Source organism: Lytechinus pictus, chromosome 1, assembly GCF_037042905.1.
Source record: "Lytechinus pictus isolate F3 Inbred chromosome 1, Lp3.0, whole genome shotgun sequence".
Taxonomy (NCBI): domain Eukaryota; kingdom Metazoa; phylum Echinodermata; class Echinoidea; order Temnopleuroida; family Toxopneustidae; genus Lytechinus; species Lytechinus pictus.
In genome coordinates, this window is record NC_087245.1 from 27,921,325 (window position 1) to 27,944,188 (window position 22,864).

Genomic DNA, 22,864 nt, shown 5'->3' on the forward strand with positions numbered 1-22,864 from the left:
ACCGCCCACCTCCCACACCTAGGTCAAATTGGACCCTAAACACGTAGTGTTGGCGCAAAAAGTACATCCTTAATCCTTTATAAAGCATTCTAGTTTTCTATACCCTTACAAATTTGACCATAAATGCATAGCTTTCGTAGCAATATATACATTTTTTTCAGTATTTTAGTGTTTTTGACACCTTTATTTTGTTACGTACGTAACATGCCCAATCTTGAAAATGAGACCCTTTCTACGTGTTTCTTTGGACACATGATATCTACTTGTCGATGGCTGGAGGAGGCCCCCCCCCCTGGGATCTTCATAAAATATATATGAGATTAGGATGAGAACAGTGTTTCTAAATGTAGATGCATTTGATATAACACATTGATACAATGATACCGGTATGCAGAATCTGTGGAAATACAAAATATTGAATAAAATTAATGAAATAGAGTTTGCCAATTGCAAAGAAATCTTTGTTTATCATGCCTAATTTGGAGGTTGTCAGAGGCATTATGTTCTGGGGTGGTCCTTACGTCCGTCAGTCCCTCCATCGTGTTTTACGTTCTCGTGATAATTCAAAGACTGAGATTTTGAGGTTATGAGGTCAAATGTCATTGATGTCATATACATATACATTTTTCTTAAAATGTGAGGTCATGCAATATCTCTTTTACAAGAACTGAAGTATGCTGCCTATTAGAGGGATCAACTTCAAACTTTGCCAACATATGCACATTGGAGAGATGGTGATGGGGGATCAAAGTTCAATTCACAGCTGTCATATAACACCCCCCTGAATACATTGTTCTCATTTAAGTATAATCGTATGAGGGTTCAATTCAAAATTGGCCCATTTATGGGAGTGATGATAATCTCATTAGATTATGCAATCATTAGGTCAAAGTTCAGAGGTCACAGAATCCTCTGTTGAACTGTAGAATTGTTTGAGGGATCAACTTCAAACTTGGCTCATGAATGTGTATGGGAGTAACAATGATTTGATAAGATTTTTATATCATAAGAAATTAAAGACAAGTTATATAATTCATATCTGAAATATATCTCTCTGGAAGAACAGATAAGGGATCAGTTTCAAACTTGTCTCAGGGTCTGATTAGTTATTTTGGTCACATGGCCAAAGGTCGGTGGTCATTATTAAACATTATCAAAGTATAGCCATGTAATGTATTCCTAGTCTTGCAGAGGCTTGACATTTTACTCTGTTGCCAACCCAAGTTGTTTTTAACCTTGACTTATTGATGTCAATTATTGATACTGGATCATGCATTTAAATTCCAATGTTGTTCAATCAAAATGAAATAAAAAATTTCTTTTTCACTTTGTTTTCTACGATATTAATTTATATTTCCCTCCAGATAAATGGACTGGTTTCTGCAAATGGTGACCCAGCTTCAGGAAACAGTGGTGGTGGTGGCGGCAGTGGTGGCAGTATTTATATCAATACAACCTCCCTGGTAGGAAGTGGGCGCATAGAGGCAAACGGTGGGCGTGCTGTGGGGTTGACAGGAGGTGGTGGAGGAGGGGGGCGTGTTTCCATCAACGGAGATACCAGTGGATACCATGGGGAGATATTTGCCCTTGGGGGCCAACCAGGTATGTAAACAGGGTCTACTCTTGCTCTTTGTTGTTAAAATTTTGGCCCTGTTGCAATTTCTTCTAAAACCTTCAAATAGTTTTCTTGAAATGTGGTTGATAGCCATCTGGATCGTTGTATCATCGATATGATATTAAAATGTACGATATAGCCCTTAGATACTGTTTCAGAAAAGCCATATATGAGAAATGTATTACTTAATTGAAAAGTACATGATCGGAATACCCAAGATCTCTTCTTAAATCTTTGTCTACACAAGTCTCAAAGTAAGGAACTGGAGGAGATATCTTAAAGAGAGCTAGCTACGTGGCTTGTAATTTTAGTTTTAATTTGTTTGGGATAGACTAGATTTTTTCTTTACAATATAACGCCAATTGATTGGAATATAATACAGCTGATTGCACTTCAAAAAGTAACCCACAGCCAATCAACCTGTTGTATCGCTCTGTTATGTGCAGATAGCTATGATGTTTTGCTGTAAGTGACTTTACATATTAAATGCTTGCAGTACGTTGTATCACATTAGATTTTGGTGTCCTTGCCTTGAAAATGTTTCCCTATCTCAGAAAAGAAAATAGGATTTCCACTTTCATTTTTCAGCAGAAATCGAAAATTTGATCTGTTTGCCCAAAACCGATTAATACAATTGTTTGGATCGCCAAAGATACGTGGTAAACATTGTTGGACCCTTTTGATGTGAATAAGAAGCAATTTCTATGAAGCGTGCAGTCTTTTGGTTATGTACAACTTAAGGAGAAAACTTCCAGGTCTTGGCTGCTCAGCATTGCTTGCTTAAATATGCGGTTTTCAACTTTACATGCATGTGTTTAAACTTATATTTTTGTGTTTATTGTATTATAGATATTGATACAAGCCTTCTGAAAAAATATTTGTAGTTACGGTATGTGTTAGTTGTGTGTTAATGCAGGACTTTAATTTTTTAATGAAGCCTTAATGGTGGTTATCAGTGAACTATTTTTGTATTAAGTTCAGCTGAATGGAATTCTTGGAAAAGCTCTTGAAATCCTTGTAATCATTTTCTTTCAGAGCAAAATACCAATGGCATCATGGAATCAAAACGAATCACATCACTTGACCCTGCCCGGCGCACTGTCAATATCGCAAAGCAGTTCTACTTGACAGCAATTAGAACAAGTGGGACTGAGACAGAGTATGTTGGGCAATATTCCATTGCAATAAGTCTTGATGGGGAATCGCCATCTCCTTACAAGGTACAATGTTGATGTTGTCATTTATGATGGTCCATTTCTTTGTATACTTGAAACTAAGAACATATCTTTTCTCATGACGAAAACCTCCATTTGAGAATACTATACCCCTGTTTCCCCTATACCCCTGTTTCCCTCTTCATCAATTCTCTTCTCCAAGTACGACAAACCCTAACTGCCCCCAAGCAAGCAATTTAAATATCAAAACACCTGTTTCTTGACCTCGGTCCGAAGATAACACAACAGCCCGGCATATACAGTCACAGCAGGGGGCCACACACGATGGGATGCATGCGCAGCGCTGAGCGCGGTCCCTGCAAAGCATGCCGTCATTTGTATTCGCTTACTTTCCTTATTTCGAGGTCGATTTTGTTTGTTCGAAATTGAAAATGGACTAACATTGGATTTCTGAATACAATATGCCTTTGAAAACGTGATTAAATATCGAATACAATAATTTCATTCCGAAGGTCCTACTACAGGCAGAGAAGTCTTACGTTATAGCACAGCTGTTGTTTATCATTTCGTCCTTGGCTCAACGCTCATATACTGGCCTGTGAAGGTGAAATTGAGACAGCGGGGATTACCTGGCGAAGCAGGGTTGATCAGGGCTTGGAAATGATTTTTGGGATTTCCAAACGTAAAATGGGGTATAAAACCGCAGTTTGCAATCTGAACTGCGGTCTTTCTCCAAACGGGGGTTTGACGTAATGCTAATCAATATGGCCAAATTGATTCTCAGGAGAATTGTAGTTCAATCTTGAATTTTATTTGTTCTTCCTAATTAGAGTAACAAGTGCAACAGTACATTAATGAATAAGAATGGATTCAATAATTTGATGACAATCTCCTCGAGCTATACTAGAATAAATGGTAGATGAGAAAATAAAGTCAGTGATAATTGGAGCATTTGGTCATTGCCGAATCATTAATACCTAACATATGCACTTGAATTAAGTGATGTTCGATGATGTGAGCATTGGACTGGATGGTATTAGACCATTCAGCAATTTACCAGTAAACTGATAAGATAGAGGTAATGTTTATCTTTTCAGCGGCTGAAGTCTAATAGTAGTGCACATATTTTTGAAGGGAACTCTCCAAGCATCAGTGATACAATAAACTATCTAGACATCCCTGTTCTGGCCAAAGCAGTGACCTTTGACCTATTTGCCAGGACTAACCCATTCATCATAGATGTACAACTTATTGGGTACTACCCATACCCTGGTAAGTCAGTGTGATTATTTTATGATTAAATTACTTCTGATAAATTGATTTGTATTCAAGCCTTGAAATAAGCAGCTGCAGACCAGGGGCAATTTTTCAAAAAAAATTGCCCCCGGCTCACAGGCTTTTTACAGGAACCGGGGGCAATTTTCTGGAACCAGGGGCAATTAAAAAAAAAAAGAATATAACGGTGAACCACACTCCAAATTTGTTTATAGTAAGCGCAGCTCCTGCAATTTTTTAATCAGTACATGAATAGCATGCTAAGTAATAGGCTTATTCAAACATTAAGAACAATGGCAAAAAGAAGCTGCTGAAAACATCCACATCCCCTTTACAACCACACACACATGGGCTTATTTATTTTTCATCTTTAATGAACCACGAACAATTGACCCCCCCCCAAAAAAAAAAAATCTGAATAAATGAATAAAATAAACATATAAAAAAAGAGAGAGAGAGATGGAGAAAGAGAAAATTCAGATCAAATAATAATAAATTAAGAAGAAAAAAAATTAAGTTTTTTTTTCATGGTTAGTATCACGGGTGTGGGTGAGTGTTTGTGTGTGATTGTGACTGTGAGGTGCACTTGGATTGCATATAGATAATGTTAAAGAAATGAAGAAATGAAATAAATATCTAACTCGGTCTATTCAAATTCCAGCACATAGCCGCAGGCTATGTACATGTATTGTAGGTTCACGTACCTTAAGTTTTTCACAGAAAATGCCTTTCATTCTGGGAGAGTCTAAATTTGGTGAAAATGTATTCATTAATAACATAAATATTCATCGCAATGAAGAAATCTTTTGACAGTTTTCAAAAATTAACATGAAATCTAAACTCTATCTGAAACAGAAAATCAACATTAAGAAATCAGATTTAAATGTTTAAGTGTGTTTTGACACCCTCACTCCACATCCCCTTTACAACCACACACACATGGGCTTATTTATTTTTCATCTTTAATGAACCACGAACAATTGACCCCCCCCCCCCAAAAAAAAAACAAAAAAATCTAAATAAATGAATAAAATAAACATATAAAAAAAGAGAGAGATAGATGGAGAAAGAGAAAATTCAGATCAAATAATAATAAATGTAGAAGAAAAAAAATTAAGTTTTTTTTTCATGGTTAGTATCATGGGTGTGGGTGAGTGTTTGTGTGTGATTGTGACTGTGAGGTGCACTTGGATTGCATATAGATAATGTTAAAGAAATGAAGAAATGAAATCAATATCTAACTCGGTCTATTCAAATTCCAGCACATAGCCGCAGGCTATGTACATGTATTGTAGGTTCACGTACCTTAAGTTTTTCACAGAAAATGCCTTTCATTCTGGGAGAGTCTAAATTTGGTGAAAATGTATTCATTAATAACATAAATATTCATCGCAATGAAGAAATCTTTTGACAGTTTTCAAAAATTAACATGAAATCTAAACTCTATCTGAAACAGAAAATCACCATCACTTAGGCCATTACTGATAGAATTCTCACCCAGAGCTCTGGCAGAGAACATGAGCTCAAACTGGCAAGCTAACAGCATACAAGTACTACACTCAGTGCACGGCGTCCTATTTTTTTTTTTAGATCTCGATGGAGCCTTGTTTGATGATTTATTGTCTGATATTTACCCCTCTCCAAGAAAGAAATTAAAAAGCTATAATTCACAACTATAAGCTCATTGATTTGGATTATTAAGGCTCCGTTTTTACAAGCAAAGTCGGCGACTGTGAGGATAAAAGACTCGCACATCGTATGTGCTGTGAACAGGGATTTATCTCCTGTGCAATTCGAATTACTATATCACAGAATTGTGATATCCCAACTGGAAATGTGTGCATTAGAAATTGCACATGGTGAAGTATGGAAAAAACCGCTACCGGAAGCACGCGCGTACATGTATTACAGAAAAAAAAGATGGACGTAGCTCACTTTTTATGGTACTGAAAAAAAGACGCACTTGGCAATTTGAAATTGTGCTTATCGTAAGTTGAAAGTTACTTGATTTTGGCTGTTCAGATATTTAAATTACATGTATGATATGGCTTCACTGCTCACTCACGGCGGGCGCAATTACCTGGAAAATATTTGCGCCCGGTCGTCAAAATTTTGATGATTTTGGGGCTTTATGGGCGCAATTGATGGCTTTATGAGCGCGAATTTGCGCTCAGCGCCCGCTTATTTCAAGGCTTGTTTGTATTGAGTTGAATTGATGAAATCATGAATGCATCTCAATATATCTATAAAGGCAGTCAATAACAAGATTTAATGTTTTATTGGTTTAACGCAAATGTCATAAAAAGAGGCAATGATAAAATGTTGTGACTATTTTAGAAATGTGCTGATATGACAAATTCTTCTTTACTCAGTTGTCCATTATGAATATGTTTGAATGATCAATATTAGTATAATGGTTACATATACATAAAATACATTCTGATCTTAATTACTTGCTTTGTTTTTCTTTTAAATCAAAACTCTGATATCAAAACTTGTATCTCGATCAGTTGAATCATTTAAAAGTTTGTGCGAAAAGTTTGTTTTCTTCTTAACTCTCTGAACACTCTGCAGAATGGATTTATCACTTACAAGTTACTTGTAAATATTGTTTTCATTATTAAACTATGTTCTCTCCATTTATGAGAATAGAAATGAAGTATATTATGTCATGCAATATGAATTTGTATATTGTAACTTTATTTTGTCCCTTGTCTTGATATTTCTTAGAAACAGAAACTGACATTGATTGTGGTCAACATTCTCAAGGTGAGTCAAGCCAAGTATCAATCATCTTTTGTATGTGTATATATATATATAATATTATATGCGCAGGGGGATGTTGCTCATATACTTTTCAATGCTTTAGTCTTCCAGGGCCCACTTGGGGATAAGATTACAGCTAAAGTTGCTACTCAAGGTAAATGAGTGCAGCTATTATAATGTATATAATTGAAGTATGAAGTGCAATCTGATCAGACAACATAGTGATTGTCTGTGAATTTTTATTCCTCTGCCGATAGGATGTTATGGGGTTTCTGTCTTACGGTCCATCCCATTTTCATTCCTGTGACAACTGAAAAACTGTTTGATGGATAGATTCAAACTACGCCTATATATTTTAAAGTGAAGAGGATCTGATTTAATTTCAATAATGTCAATCAAACACTGAAACAGTTATTGCAAGACATTATTTCAAACTTGATATCACTCCTACATTTAGGAGTGACAATGATCTGGCTATATTTTTGGGGAAAAACCAAGGGTTGTAGGAGTTAATCATCAAATTGCTTGTTTGTCAGTATATTAATTGATCCAATAAAATTATCAAATTTGAATTTATTCATGTAGGTCTATATCGTCACTTGGCTATTAAAACCTTGCATAAAAAGATATAACAATTTTGATGGCAGCTCGGAAGAAGATTTATTTAACAATTTACAGTTATGACATAAATCGCAACCTTGTTATGCCTAGAAAGAGTTCTCTACTGAAATTATGAGACTATTTTAAAGCAATACGGGTTTCCATTGGCATATTTAAAACACACATCTTTTAAAAGCTTCCCTCAAAATTTGATTTTGAGATACAATGTTTTAACAGCCATATGTAAGGGATGATCTTAATTGATATGAGGAAATGTGTAATATGTTTCAGAAAAGGAAATGGCAGATTTTCTGTTCTATTTCAGGGGCTGAGGCTGGAGGACCAGGAACTATCTATAATGATGAACAGATCATCATCAATAATTTGAGGCAGTTGCCTGTGGTATGTGTAACTTTTGATACTTCTGTATGCTTTGCGGAGTGATCAATTTGGTCGAAATCTAATTCAAAGGAAAGGTTATTTGTGTTGAAAACTAAAAATAATGCAGGGAAATATTGAAGTCCTTTTGTATGGTTTTCCATGAATTTCAGATGGTCAATTTTTAGACAATAACAATTGAGAAATTTAAGAGGATACATAACAGTATAAAGAGGACACAAAACATGAGATAATCATATTGAGTAACTTTATTGCGAGAATTACTTGTATATTTATGTTGCATTGTCTTTCTCTTCTGTCTCTCTAATTCTCTTTGTCCTCAGATCTTCCTCCTGTTCTCTTTCTCATCAGGCTTTATTAAAAAATACGCCTAGTTTCTGTTTTCTTCTAGAGACGCAAGAGACGTCTCCTTTTGATTTGAATTTGGGGAGATATCAAAAACTCCACCCTCCCTTCTAGGGAGCGTGATTCGCGCGCTCTTTAAGTGTTGGCACGCTTAGCATGCATTAATTAGCCCCCCCCCCCCCGTGAAAGTCCAACTTTAAATCCACACCTGCACACTGTACTAAATAACTATGGAGCCTGTTTTTCAGTGCTTTATTGACAAACAAGATTAGAGTAATTTGAACATAATTATTCTCTGTTGCAAAGGAAGCCAGTGTAGTATAAAATTTAAGAGTGGTTGGGAAGGATGATCTCGGGAAACCTGTGAAATTAATTGTGCTGCCAATACAAATTGATTAATTCAGAGATATGCTTAATATGTACATCTACTACAACTTTCTCCTACATGGATTTCCATAGGCTTACAGCTTCGTTAAATTATGCAATCGATCTTTTACAATACATGGCAGACAAAGAAATGTGTTATTGACCATTGGATTAGCTTGTCATTTGTCTGTTTAAGATACTTTATATGCAGATCTATGCATAATTTTGTTTTATTCATGAGTGACGTTCTCTCTGAGTGAATGATCTTACAAGCAGGACTATAATGTGAAATATCACAGAAGTTTATAAACACCAGTAAATCTAAAACAAAATGGGCATTTCATTTAATCTTTGTCATATCCTTGTACATGTATCCACAAACTGCATAAGAAAGATAAATACCAGTAGTGGTAGTGACCTCAAAATGAGTTCGAACAGAATCCAATAAAAATACCACCTGAGTATTTGTACAGTATGCTGAGAAATAAGCATTATATGCATGGAATTCCATCAAATGTCTGGTACAATGTACTTTTCCAAGCAATATTAATACACTGTCCACATATGCCTTTCTGTGATAGTGATCATCAGAATTATCCGTTTTCAGCTATTAAAGATTTCATGATTTCACAAAGATAAAGTTTACACTAATGTACCTGATGTAGATTAATGATGATATTGTGACCATTAACCTTTATTCAAAAGACTTTCTAATGAAATAATTGTTTGCTGCAAATACTTTCTTTGACCTTTAAGATGATATGCTCATATTTTGTAATAAATATACCACCACACATCGCACATGTAGATCATTGCCAATTCAGCATTTTATTTTCTTCTTAGCTGTCCATCCCGTTTTGATGAAACAGAACAGAGAGCCCCAGAATTATAAAAAAAATCACCTTTGATTTACTGCAATGTTAAAACTTATTCAGAGTTGCAGAATTTGGCAGTAGGTTGCAAAACGTAGCCCCAATCCAATTAATTACATATGAGATTTATAAATATTCAAGATCACTGAGATAGTTCCAATTAGTCCATTGCCATGGCAACGGCTTCTCTTTCCCCAGAAAAGAAAAAAATTGATAAAGAAAATTTTGTAGAATCTGATTTATCTTTACTTCCCCCTAATTTTACAGTGTTTAACGAAGACATTTTAAGCCATTGCCATGGCAACCAAATGACATCTAATTTAATTCTAAGGCATAGCATTTTTATCTTATTGAGAAAAAGTACAAAGAAAGCCGCTCCAAAGCATAGCATTATCTTCTTATCGAGAAAAAAAAGAAGAGAGAAATCCGTTCCAAAGCTTTGCACATATTTCGTTACGCCGTTCCAGCCGCCTTGATGATCTGCATTTTTGGCAAAAAGCGGCCTGCAGAGCGCTGTCTGACCATGGCCTCTGTGCGAGCGCACCCGGTGCCCATGCCGCCAGGCTAGCTGCGAGCACGTATGCCCGTTTCATAGGGATGCATACGCACTCACGCGGGTGACCCGTTCCAAGGACCCACATTTTCACAAACATTTGTATACGCCCGTCTCGACGGGAAGTATGGTATCACGCTCGGTGTCCGTCCGTCCGTTAACTTTTCCTTGTAAACGCGATGACTTCAGTTTAACTTAACCTAGGCTCATATAATTTGGTATGTATGATACTAGCATGCATCCCAGGAAGCCTATTGATTTTGAGGTCAAAAGATCAAAGGTCAAGTTCACAGTGACGTATTTTCATCGTACCCTTCTGCAGTCCTTGTAAACGCGATAACTTCAGTTGAACTTAACCTATATAGGCTCATATAATTTGGTGTGTATGATATTAGCATAGATCCCAGGAAGCCTATTGATTTTGAGGTCAAAAGGTCAAAGGTCAAGGTCACAGTGACATATTTTAATCGTACCCTTCTGCAGTCCTTTTATACACCATAACTTCAGTTGAACTTAACCTAGGCTCATATAATTTTGTGTGTATGATACTAGCATAGATCCCAGGAGGCCTATTGATTTTGAGGTCAAAAGGTCAAAGGTCAAGGTCACAGTGACGTATTTTCATCATACCCTTCTGCAGTCTTTGTAAATGCAATAACTTCCGTTTAACTTAACCTAGGCTCATATAATGTGGTGTGTATGATATTAGCATGGATCCCAGGAAGCCTATTGATTTTGAGGTCCAAAGGTCTAGGTCACAGTGACGTATTTTCATCGTACCCTTCTGCAGTCCTTGTAAACGCGGTAACTTCAGTTTAACTTAACCTAGGCTCATATTATTTGGTGTGTATGATACTAGCATGGATCCCAGGAAGCCTATTGATTTTGAGGTCAAAAGGGTCAAAGGTCAAGGTCACAGTGACGTATTTTCATCGTAACCTCCTGCAGTCCTTGTATACGTGATAACTTCAGTTTAACTTAACCTTTAGGCTCATATTATTTGGTTTGTATGATACTAGCATAGATCTCAGGAATTCTATTGATATTGAGGTCAGACAATCAAAGGTGAAGTCGCCACCTTCCACTTTTCTTGCTTCAACAATATCTCCATTTTCCGCTTTACAGGTGGGCGTATTATGTGCTCGCCTTAGCGACACTCTTGTTTATTCTGAAGCTTGTTTCGAGGACCTTTTTACAGTAATCCCGCTCCAAAGGTCCCGTTTTTGTCTCGCCCACAGCACACACATACCACTTTTGTGGTCGAGTACCCCCACCCCCCCCCCCCCCCCGGGACGTGACATCATCGGGTTACACGGGCCTAATTACAACTGGCAGGCAAAAGATATTTACATGTATTCGAGCCAACCCATTCTTTATTTTTGTCTTACCTACATAGCAGAGTGAGACTGTAGGCGCCGATTTTGCAACGGCGACGGTGGCGTCAACACCAAATCTTATAATAAAGTGGGCTTTGCAAATGACCTTAAAAACTGTATGTTTGGACATCTTTCAGACTCTATAAGGAACCAAATAAAAGCAGAAGTTGTCAAACATTACCCAAAGATATTTAAACGCTGTTTTTATCAATATCAATAATGTATTTTTTCTTCAGGTTTTGTAAAAAGTACAAGCAGAAAACCAAATGTCATATTGCTCTCATGTTAACCAATGACTTTCATTTACACAGCTGTACTACCATGAAGAATGCACTGAGATCCTGTGGAGTGAATCTGGTAGGTAAAATGCATCCAATTTAAGCATTTATATGGTTTGATACATTCTTTTGTGCAGTTAAGTATGCTGTGATATAGGCAGAGAGCCATAGTCACTTTGGATAAAATCTGGTTACATCCAAACTATTCAAACACTTCCTTGATTTTTTCCCGAAATGACACTTTCGATATATAACCAGTATAATGATAACAATGACATTTTACTTGTCCGACATTGATTCCTCAAGGTATGCTAATAACCACAGAAATTACCTTTTTAAGCATTCCTGTTTTTCAATAAAGTTCATAATGACCAATGTGTTCCCCCAAAAGTTACAATTTCAATTGTTAATGAAAAGGGTATATTCGACGCGACTAACAAGCATATTGGATATGGTAGGACACCTACTCTGTTTAATACTGACCACGTAGGAGGACAGGTTCCTTTAAGAACACCTTGGGTATTTAGAACAAAAAGACTTACTTCAATGTGCTTTGGACATATGCATTGATTCACAGGTGCAGCAGCATGGCTTCCACAGTTGACAGCAGACTCGGTGGTTACGAGCATCATCCTTGAAGCAGGTGCAAATTTGGTTATAGCGGGAAGGGTCATAGCTGATCGTGTCTCTGGAAGGTTGACCAGCTCTCTGCATCTACCATCCGGAGGCCAACTAACCATCAAGGAACTCTTGGCTGTTGATACAGTAACCAATCCCGGTTCTACACTTCGCCTTCTTGGGATCAGACCAGCATCAGTCAGTGTATCCCACCATGTTGTTGTGAGGGGAGAGCTGTTGACTGAAGCCACAACCCAGTTGATTGTAGGTGCTGATGCTTTAGACTCAGATAGTAGTCTGTCCACTTTAGAGTTGTACCCACAATCTGGCATTGAATCCAATTCTTCATTGCACATTGGTGGCCTGGACATCAAGGGGGATGCTTCTTTCTTCCTTGGTGCCTCTGATGAAACGGATGTTTGCGGATATTCATTGGACATCAATGACCTTAATTCTGGTTATCTTCACATGGAATCCAATTCTAGACTGGTGCTTGCATGCCCTTCAACAATCGTTGCTAATCAGGTGACATTAGCTGATGTGACGTTTGACAGCAAGGCTGCAGAATCTGGCTCTTACCAAGTACCTTCTTACATTGAGACCCCTGCACTCAATGTCATAGGAATCACCAATGCTGGGCTTTTGAATTTATATGCTAGTTTGGCCTATGACATCACTATAGGGATAAATGGTATATTTTGGTTTCAACCAGTGTCTCCTGATTTCACATTCCGTGAGATTTCGGTAGAAGGAAGCTTAACTGCCTCTCGACCCCTGCATTTTGATTGCACTATTCTCTCTATAGGAAGTGCTGGAATTGTGCAATGGCATGGTACAGTGGACTCGGTACTTGAGTGCCACAATGTTCATGTCGATGGATCCCTCTATCCTGGTGATCGAGTTGACTTTGGACGTGGGATCAACACCTTTGAAGTGTCCTCAACAGGTACTGTGACCTTCACCCCAACCTTGACACCACTGAAAACAGAAATAGTATCAATTGATGGAGAGGTAAATATTCTTGCACCTCTCTCTATCACTCCTTATGATGACGCCTTGGAATATGTCCGACAGCTTCTTGTCGGTCCTAACGGAATCATCCATGCTGACAGGTTGAACATTGGTGCTGAAGGAATCGGGATGCTAACAGTAAGAGGCACGTTTACATTCACTTCTGACGGAGATTACCCACTTCATGAGACCAATATCTATGGAAGACTTGATTGCAGGAATAGATTATCTATCCATGGGATAAGGAATGATTCCTATCTCCAAACCCTTGATGGAAGTCAAGTAACTGTCAACAGTGCAGCAGAAGGGGACCTATCCAATGCTCTGTATGTTGAATTGAATACTATTTCTATTGATGGAAGTTTACGGGTGATAGGACGAGCTGATGCGGAAGTATACACTTCTTTTACTGTGGATGATAATGGATACTTTTTCATCGATGATCAAAGTAAGGTTTTTATAATATTTTTCTATCATATAGGTAATAAGTTATCTACATCTTTCAGAAACCCAGCTACCTCAAACACTTTAGAAATATACAGTGCGTCCCAAAAAAAACTATACACTTTTAAAATGGCTGCTAAATAAAAAAAGATAGCATTTTGGGGTAAAAGACTTACATATATGGAAAGCCAATAAAGTCAACTTTCAAATGGCACCAGAAAGTTGGAAAACTGTTCGTGCTTGAGCGAGCACTACCCACTGAAACAAAGGGTATGAAAATTAGGGTGGGCTGGAATTAGCCTTCCAATTTATGTCAGTTTTTAAGAGGCAAATCCTTTCAAACTTGCAAAGTTAAGGGCGTTGTGATAAATTAATGATCAACCGTGACCAGTTTTGGTTGCTTATGCAAATTTTATAAATTATTAAATTGAACTTTAATGCATGAGTGAACACAAATCACACTTTTTGGGCAGCATTTCAACTTTGTCATTTGGATCTCTTTTTGGGCAGCATTTCAACTTTATCATGTGGATCTCAGCAATGTGTTCATGGGAGTCGGGAGAATAGGGGGTGAGATAGGACTTAAGTGGGAGAAGTAGGTTGATGGAATAAGGGTCAACAGAACATTCAGTCCCCGCCCCCTCCCTCTTTCCCGCCCTCCCCTCCTGTTGAGAGACTGATGGCTATTGCCATGTACACGAGAAGTCCAGAGCGGAATGTTGATTTAATGATTAATTCTGAATTGGGGCATCAACTTTTTCCTATCAATCATTTCATCAACAATTTATCAGTAAATCAACTCTTTCAATGTGCAATGTGATCAATCACACATTGCACATTTTTTTTTCAATAAATTATTTCATTGATCATCATAATCATTAAATTTCTTGGTAATCATTCAATAAAAAAAGTGACCATCAGCCACCGGTCACTTGGCAGTTAAGTTTTGAATAGGCTACAATCCAGGAAGTGAGACAGAGAGGGGGGGGGGGGCTGGGAAATGGAGATGGAGAGGGGAGGGTACATTATGACTTTTAATTTGTAAAAGGACAAAAAGAAGAGGGATGCCCTTTTAACCAAGTCTTAGCATATCTCGCCCTCTTGCTTGTAACAGGTACCATCACATTACTCTGACTCTCACGAACACACTTGTGAGGTCCACAAGATGAATATGCTACACTAAAATTACAATTCCTGTTCACTCATGCATTAGATTTCAATTTAGTAACTCATGAAATTTGCCTAAGAAACCAAAACTTATCTCGCTCATTAATTTAGCTTAGCAAGTTCCAAAGGACTAACCACTAAAAAAAAACTAAGGCTAATTCCTGCCCAGCCTAGCCGAGCTTAGTGTCTCAGGAGAGAAGCGGGGGGGGGGGGGTTGAGATGGAGGGAGGGGTTGCTAAATGTTTTGTTGACCTTTATCCCATCAACGTACTTCACCTACCTAAGTCATATTACCCCCTCTTCTCCTGACTTTCATAAACACATTGTTGAGATCCACATGATAAAGACAAAATGCTGCACTAAAAATTGCAATTCACGATCACTCATGCATTAAATTTCAATTTAATAAATTCAATTCAATAACGCATTAAATTTTCACAAACAGGAAACTGATCACAACTGATCTTTTATTCACCAAACAACCCTTAACTTTGCAAGTACCAAACAAAAAACCTGAAAGAAATTTGAAGGCTAATTCCGGCCCACCCTAATTTTCATACCCTTTGTTTCAGTGGGCAGTGTTCACTCAAACATGAATAGTTTTCCAATTTTTTGGTGTCACTTGAAAGTTGACTTTATTGGCTTTCCATATAAGTCTTTTCCCCCAAAGTGCTATATTTTTTATTTGGCAGCCATTTCAAAAGTGTATAGTTATTTTTGGGACGCACTGTATAATAATTTTAGCGTATGTTTAGAAAACATTTTCCAGTTGTCAAAACGTCTGGTCTTATGATAATCAAGATTTGTTTGTGAACTGTTCAATAATAATAATCTAAAGTTGTTGAATTAAAAATGTCATAAAACCATTAGACACAAGGAATATAAATTTGTATTGATAATTTTCAAAAACGTTATTCAAAATACTTTACCTGGAAAAATTCTGTGATCTTGGGGAAATGTTATCAAACATTAATTACTAGCGGGATAAAACAGAGTTAAGCAGAATGAAAATATAAGAGAAAAAAAAAGGGCCAAGTTGAGTTAACACTTATATTAAAGTTACATACTTGTTAATACTTGTTAATTATGTTTGTTGAATGTGTTTTATTTGAAATTTAATGTTTAATTATATATACCGGAATGTGCAATACTCACTCAATGGTTTTTCCATGAGGGCTCGCATGCCGCTGGGCAATAGTACTGAATTTTACTTTTGCGAGTCTAGCTGGCCCATGGAAAAAAACATTTACTTACTCTTTTCTTCTTTTCTTTCATTTCTACTTATTCATATTTAATCGTTAAATTTCAAATTGTATTTTTGTAATTACATTGTACAATTTTTGTATGTTTTTATGGCCAAATGAATAATAATAATATTTTAAGATCTTGTATTGATTTGCATACATTTATTTCCAATTTTGTATTCTTTTTTTCTTGCACCAAATAGGGAACTCTACATTGGAGCCATCAAGCATAGATACTGGTTTACTTACCGTTAATGGTGAGCTGTTTGGATCAACTCTGGGTATAACAGTAGAAGAGGATTTCGTTGTAGGTCCATTGGGTGTTCTTTCTGTCAGTGATGGTGGCTATCTCTCTGACAATGGACCTGGTAAGATTGCTCATTATTCTTGTTATTTTTGCTCTTCTACATCTAATGGGGTGTTGCAAGAAACTTGCGATCAATTGCAAGTCAATTTTTGGTCCCTAAATCAATCATATGTCTTGCAGTTAATTGCGAATTAGTGATTGATTGCTAATCTGCTCCTTGAAACAAGAAGTTTAATCTGATTTGCTATAACTAGCATTGATCTATCAGTTTTACAATTGCAACAGAATATTTGCAATTGATCGCAAATATTTTCTTGCAACACCCCCTTAGTCTTCTTTATCTTTAGTGTATCCCCGAACAGAGTTCAGAGGATACTATGGATTTGGCGCCGCGTCCGCCGCCGCAGAGATTTCTTTGTGAGTGCTCTATCAGCTGCATTTCTTCTCCGATCATCTTCAAATTTGACATGAAGGTTGAGTATGGCATAGCGAAGCCGCCTATAGATTTTGGTGTGGGCGGAGACATCGTTGCCATGGTAACAAGAGTTTTTGTGGAAATAGCAGAGATGTCCTTGTGAGCGCTCTACCAGCTGCATTACTTCTCCGATCATCTTCAAATGTAACATGAAGGTCCATTTTGGTAAAGCAAAGCCGCCTATTGATTTTAGTGTTGGCGGAGACATCATTGCCATGGTAACAAGTTTTTGTGGAAATAGCAGAGATGTCATTTTGAGCGCTCTACCAGCTGCATTTCTTCTCCGATCATCTTCAAATGTAACATGAAGGTCCATTATGGTAAAGCAAAGCCGCCTATAGATTTTGGTGTGGGCGGAGACATCGTTGCCACGGTAACAAGAGTTTTTGTGGAAATAGCAGAGATGACCTTGTGAGCGCTCTACCAGCTGCATTACTTCTCCGATCATCTTCAAATGTGGCACGAAGGTTCATTTTGGTAAAGCTAAGCCGCCTATTGATTTTAGTGTTGGCGGAGACATCATTGCCATGGTAACGAGTTTTTGTGGAAATAGCAGAGATGTCATTTTGAGCGCTCTACCAGCTGCATTTCTTCTCCGATCATCTTCAAATGTAACATGAAGGTCCATTATGGTAAAGCAAAGCCGCCTATAGATTTCGGTGTGGGCGGAGACATCGTTGCCATGGTAACCATTGTGGAAAATTTGGTAAAACCTGTAACTTCTGCTTTTTTTCCAGTTTGTCATAACAGTTGGCACACAGAAGCATTATTTGAAGGTGAAGCGAAGATGCCTATCATTTTTGGTGGGGGTCTTAGGGTTAGGTTTACAAAATATATCCAGATTACTCTATAATTGTATTCCCCAACAGGTGATACTGGACAATACTTTAGGTTCTGCAGAGTCATACTGCTACGTCATATTATTGTCATCAAATTTGGTACCCATGGACAAAATGTGGGCAGGGTAATTGTCGCCATGACAGTTGTATTTATTTGTCGAATTTCTGTGTGAGCTCTATACAGTGTATATCGCAATGACGGATGACGCAGTGGGTTCGGGGGATACATGTGCTCCGCTGCGCGACCCGCCAAGCATCTCTAGTTATATTTCTACTTTTTTTTTTCTAATTTCTATTCCCACTGTCTTCTCTTTGCTTTTAGTCATTGCCCTCTTCTCCTCATCTTATCCTCCTCCTTCTTCATCCTCTTCTTCTTCTCTTTTCCTCCCCCCTCCTTTTTCTTCATCTTGTACTATATGCCTACTCTTTTTGTCATCTTTTGCCATTGTTCAGATTTTTGAATTTTTGTTGTTGTTCTATGATGTCTCCTTCCTCTTATCATCTTCCTTCTCCTACTCCTTTATTTCTTTTTTCTTTTTTTTATGTCTAGCTGATAAACAATATTCTGTTGATCATAATGTGTTTTTATGTCATTCCCATATAGCAAACACACACTGCAGCACTCGATTCATTTTGCGAGGTATTTATGTACAATTGACACTTTCCACCAGGTAGAGATAACATGAATGCCTGAGCATTGAATCACGATAAATGTGCTAAGCTTGGGTAATGCATAGAAACGTGGTATCAAGCGCTATATAGATTTTTATATTAATAAATCTGCTTGCCAAAATATTTTTGTTTGCATTGAAGGTGCTGGGACTGCAAGTTCCTCGGGAGCATCTGGGGCGAGCCATGGTGGACGTGGTGGACACGGACAAGGCGATAGTATCTTAGCTGAGGTTCCCTATGGCAGTATCTACACCCCAGGGATCAGGGGCAGTGGAGGAGGAAGCGGTACTACCACACCATCTGGAGGACGGGGCGGTGGTTATCTACGTGCTGTGGTACAGAGTACCATCACTGTCAATGGACAGATCTGGGCTAATGGTCAAAATGCAGAGGTAAATGCATACAAATACATACCTGTAGTAGATGGGTTTTATCAAAGCCCCTGATCAAGGTAGCTTTGCTAAATCTGAGGTGATAATACACCATGCACAGAAACATTTGTATTCAAGTACTGTATGATTGGTACAAATTATTAGTTGTGTTATTATAACTTACTAGCATATAATTAGTAGGATTGAAAATAATCAAAGAAAATTAAAGTAAGAAAATTTAACATTGACAGGGATCTGCAGCTTCCTGGCTTGCTTAACGAGTGCTTTATAAAAAAAAATGATTTCAATTATGTATTCTTCTAATCTTAAATAGGTACATGTACATAACACAAACTTTAAACATGTTTATATTTGTCTGCTGAGACCCCCTTGGTACTATATTTACAGTTTTATGAAAGTGGCAATGATAATATGAAAATCTGATCTGATGAAGAATGTTAATTGTTGTTTGCATCATAAGGGATCTCATGCAGGTGGAGGGAGTGGTGGCTCTGTCTGGGTGTCATGTGATCACTTCCAAGGAACTGGGCGTGTCTACGCAGATGGTGGGAGTGGCCAAGGGAATGGAGGGGGAGGATCAGGAGGGCGTGTTCTCATCCAGTGCTCAACTCTTACGTTTGAAGATGAGAATATTGGTGCAGCAGGTAAAAATCACTATAAATTTTTTTTTTAAATAAGGGATTTTGATTTTATGCACCAAAAAGGAAGGAACAACTCCCAGAGTCCCAGTGAATATGGAATTTTATTGAAGCTCGGAACAGTTTTTACAAATATTTTGGAGTTCCAGGAGCATGTTGTTTTGTTTGATACGTGTTTGTGAACTACACAAACACAGAGGTAAACATGCATGATAGAAATATCCATTGATAACTTTTATTATTGTTTGTTAACTTTAGAGGACCCAACTGATATTTATTTCAGTTAGAATGCTTTCAAGATTTTGAATCTATGTGAATGCATTTTTTTCAAAATGCACAGAGATATTAACAAACATTATCTCGGTAATTACTACTGCAATAAAATGAGGAAGATATTTTACAGATTGCATTAAGATAATGGTCAGAAATCATTACTTAATTTATGTGACATTTCAATTAAGAGGAATCAGTATTGCTTTAAATTTTTGAAAATTATATCCAGTGATTGTCATTTTGTAGTACCATTGTATACTGTGAGAAGCCATTGTATTATATATAACATATATTTTTTTTATACCCATGATAGCTGGACTGAAAATGTATAAGTCTTAGATTGAATGATATCAAAATTATGAACATTGTATCATTTTTTATATATGGATTTTCAAAATTAATGTTAATACTGTATCATACTTTGCTTTTTTGAAATGTGATGTTGTTTTTAACTTGTAAATTGTCATGCAATTCAACTGAGTCTGTGATATGATAAATTATATACTGAGCTAAACTTATTTAGTAAGTATCAGTTTTACTTTTTTTTAAACTGTTTCTTACAATGGGGTTTCAATTGTCATGCCATTGTCTTGATTCAGTTTTTGTAATTTTATGTCTATTGTGATAAAGGTGGACTAGGCGGGAATGTAGGAGGACCAGGACTGATTTACATAGAAGCTTTAGAGACAAGGTTACTACGAGTTGAGAACAAATGTAGGATGCCCCAGGTAAGACTGACCAGGTAGCCGTTTCATAAAGCTGTTCGTAAGTTAAGAGAGACTTTAAGAACGACTGGTGATCCTTTCTTGTGGTAAATGATGTTCACCCCCGGTGTTCACCATTCTTATTTAGCGTGTAAGTAAGGATCACCAGTCGTTCTTAAAGTCGCTCTTAACTTACGAACAGCTTTATGAAACACCCACCGGGGCTGTATGGTGTTAGGAGGTGAAATGTTTCAATGTGCCAACATTGATTACGAAACTGGTTAAAACCCGTCTCATTATAGCTTTTTAAACTCTCATAACCACTGGCATTTTGACGGGGCAAACCAGAATAAAAAGTAGGGAGAGTAAAAAATGGGGCAGGAAAAGGGTGCAATACATTATTATTTCCGGAGTATTTTGGCCAGATCTGCTCCAAAATTAGACTTTCATTTTAACTCGCCTGTTTTACTTTCTCACAACTTTTTAGGAATTTTGCTAACACACCATGTTTTTCACTCTCACTATCTTTGACTCATTTTGCCACTACTCATGACCATATATCAATTTAGTGTTTTCATTGAAATTTCCATTGTACTTAGGTGTCAAATATTTATCAGTTATGGAAGTTTAGGCATTATCATCATTTCCGGTTAAAATTTAAGGCTGAGGTAGTATAGTCTAATGCTAATGCTACACACTAGTGTACCTTGAATGTTCCTTTGTATTAGGGCTTCTGGAATTTATCGGTTATCATCATTTCCAGTTAGGTTGAAGGTTGCCTAATACTTGTGCAGAATGCTTTACAGTAGTGTACGTGTACCTTGAATGTTCCATTGTTGTGGGGCTTCTTAAATCTATCAGTTATGGGGGTCGATTCATTGTCGTCATTTCCGGTTAGGTTGAAGGTTGCCTAATAATAACACAGAATGCTTGGCAGTAGGGTATTTCTAAAACATCACCAATAGAAGGGAATATTTTCCTACAATAAAAAAACAAGGAAACAAAAATCCTGACAAAACTATTTGTCAAGGGGATACTTCCCCAACCTGAATCTTCCATTTGTATTGTATGACAATTATGAATCAGCACTGCATCCTTTTGGAGAGATGTGTTAATATCTAGTTATCTTGGCATCCTTTATTAAGAACTAAACTGATATCTTTATATGGAATTTCATTTCATCTGTAAAAAAAAAAGTAAATTGGAATCAATAATGGTGTTGGGTCATTGAACTTTCATCGGGGTGGGGTCAGAACATATTATTCCAATCAACTACACATCTCCTTTGTTAATTCACACATTAGGAGATGTTTGTGTTTTTAGGGGTTCATTGATGCAGGCTGTAAAATCCATTGTATTTAACTTGTTTTTTATCAATTTCCATGTTTATTTGAATCATTATATTTTTTCATCTTCTTTGACCAGGTGACTTTCCCTTCATCCTCCATGGACAGAGCGTTAGAGGAGAGCTACTACCAGTTTACACTCTCAGGTACACCTGGACCCTGTACTATAAATAGTTGCAATAGATTCACATCAAATTGTGATTGATTTAATGTTGTGTAGTGAAGAGATCTAGGAGTTTTACATATAGAATTTGAGTTTGATTTGGATGTATCCCAACTCTTTGTAAGACGGGGCCCGGATATACATAAATTTCTATTATGTTTATTTTCTTTTAGGAAGTAATTCCTTAAAAAGCTGTGTGCGCTATGAACGCCTAGCTTAGCCGGGTAATATAGGAGCGCCTTGAGCACCTAACAAGGTGGATATGTGCGCAATATAAATACCCTATATTATTGCATTGAGACTAGTGACATTGAATTTCAAAATTTGAAAATGCCAAGTGTACATGTATGCAATATCACCTTTCACATTTTTATTTTTCCTTTGATAGTCTGTTGTAGGATAATATTATAATTATAAAATTCAATTGTGCATGTTGTAATTCCTTCTCCATCTGATACAGGAAATCTGGAAATTATTGTTGATATCCATGTGAAAGTAAATAGCATTATTTAGAAAGACAAAAAGTGACTAACATAGTTTTCTTTATCTTTCAAGCGTAATGAACAGCCCAGGTAAACAGGAACATTCATATAGAAGATTTACTTTTGACTGTTCATAATTTTAGCACAAACTTAAATTGTGACTTCAGTTTCAAGGCATATGTCAATATGGCCTTTGGTCTTTTTCTTCTTGTTGCGTAGGTGGTATCGCATTGCTAGGTGATAGTAGGGTGCAGCATGACTTCACAGCAATCCGCATCAACGGAAGCGCACATCTCGCTTTCATGGGAAATGATACGGTCGTCAATGCAGGCAACATCTATGGAGATGATACGGGTCATATCCATGTTGGTCCAACTCAGACGTTGAACATCACAGATGTGAGTTCATGTGTGATTTTTAATGGACTAAGTGTATATTAATTGACAAGGAGCAATACATATTAGTTGAC

At 37.1% G+C, this 22,864-nt stretch overlaps 1 protein-coding gene across 1 annotated transcript in view; it reads left to right on the forward strand.

The window, feature by feature from the left end:
* LOC129265182 (uncharacterized) overlaps positions 1-22,864 on the forward strand; it is a 71,276-nt gene that overhangs the window by 29,399 nt on the left and 19,013 nt on the right. The window contains exons 3-15 of the mRNA XM_064104068.1: positions 1,365-1,602; positions 2,651-2,835; positions 3,888-4,062; positions 6,796-6,834; positions 7,757-7,833; positions 11,654-11,699; positions 12,198-13,697; positions 16,308-16,472; positions 18,539-18,789; positions 19,250-19,433; positions 20,331-20,428; positions 21,830-21,896; positions 22,615-22,793. Of these exons, the coding sequence (XP_063960138.1) occupies positions 1,365-1,602; positions 2,651-2,835; positions 3,888-4,062; positions 6,796-6,834; positions 7,757-7,833; positions 11,654-11,699; positions 12,198-13,697; positions 16,308-16,472; positions 18,539-18,789; positions 19,250-19,433; positions 20,331-20,428; positions 21,830-21,896; positions 22,615-22,793 (3,204 nt within the window). The remainder of the gene's footprint in view (positions 1-1,364; positions 1,603-2,650; positions 2,836-3,887; positions 4,063-6,795; positions 6,835-7,756; positions 7,834-11,653; positions 11,700-12,197; positions 13,698-16,307; positions 16,473-18,538; positions 18,790-19,249; positions 19,434-20,330; positions 20,429-21,829; positions 21,897-22,614; positions 22,794-22,864) is intronic.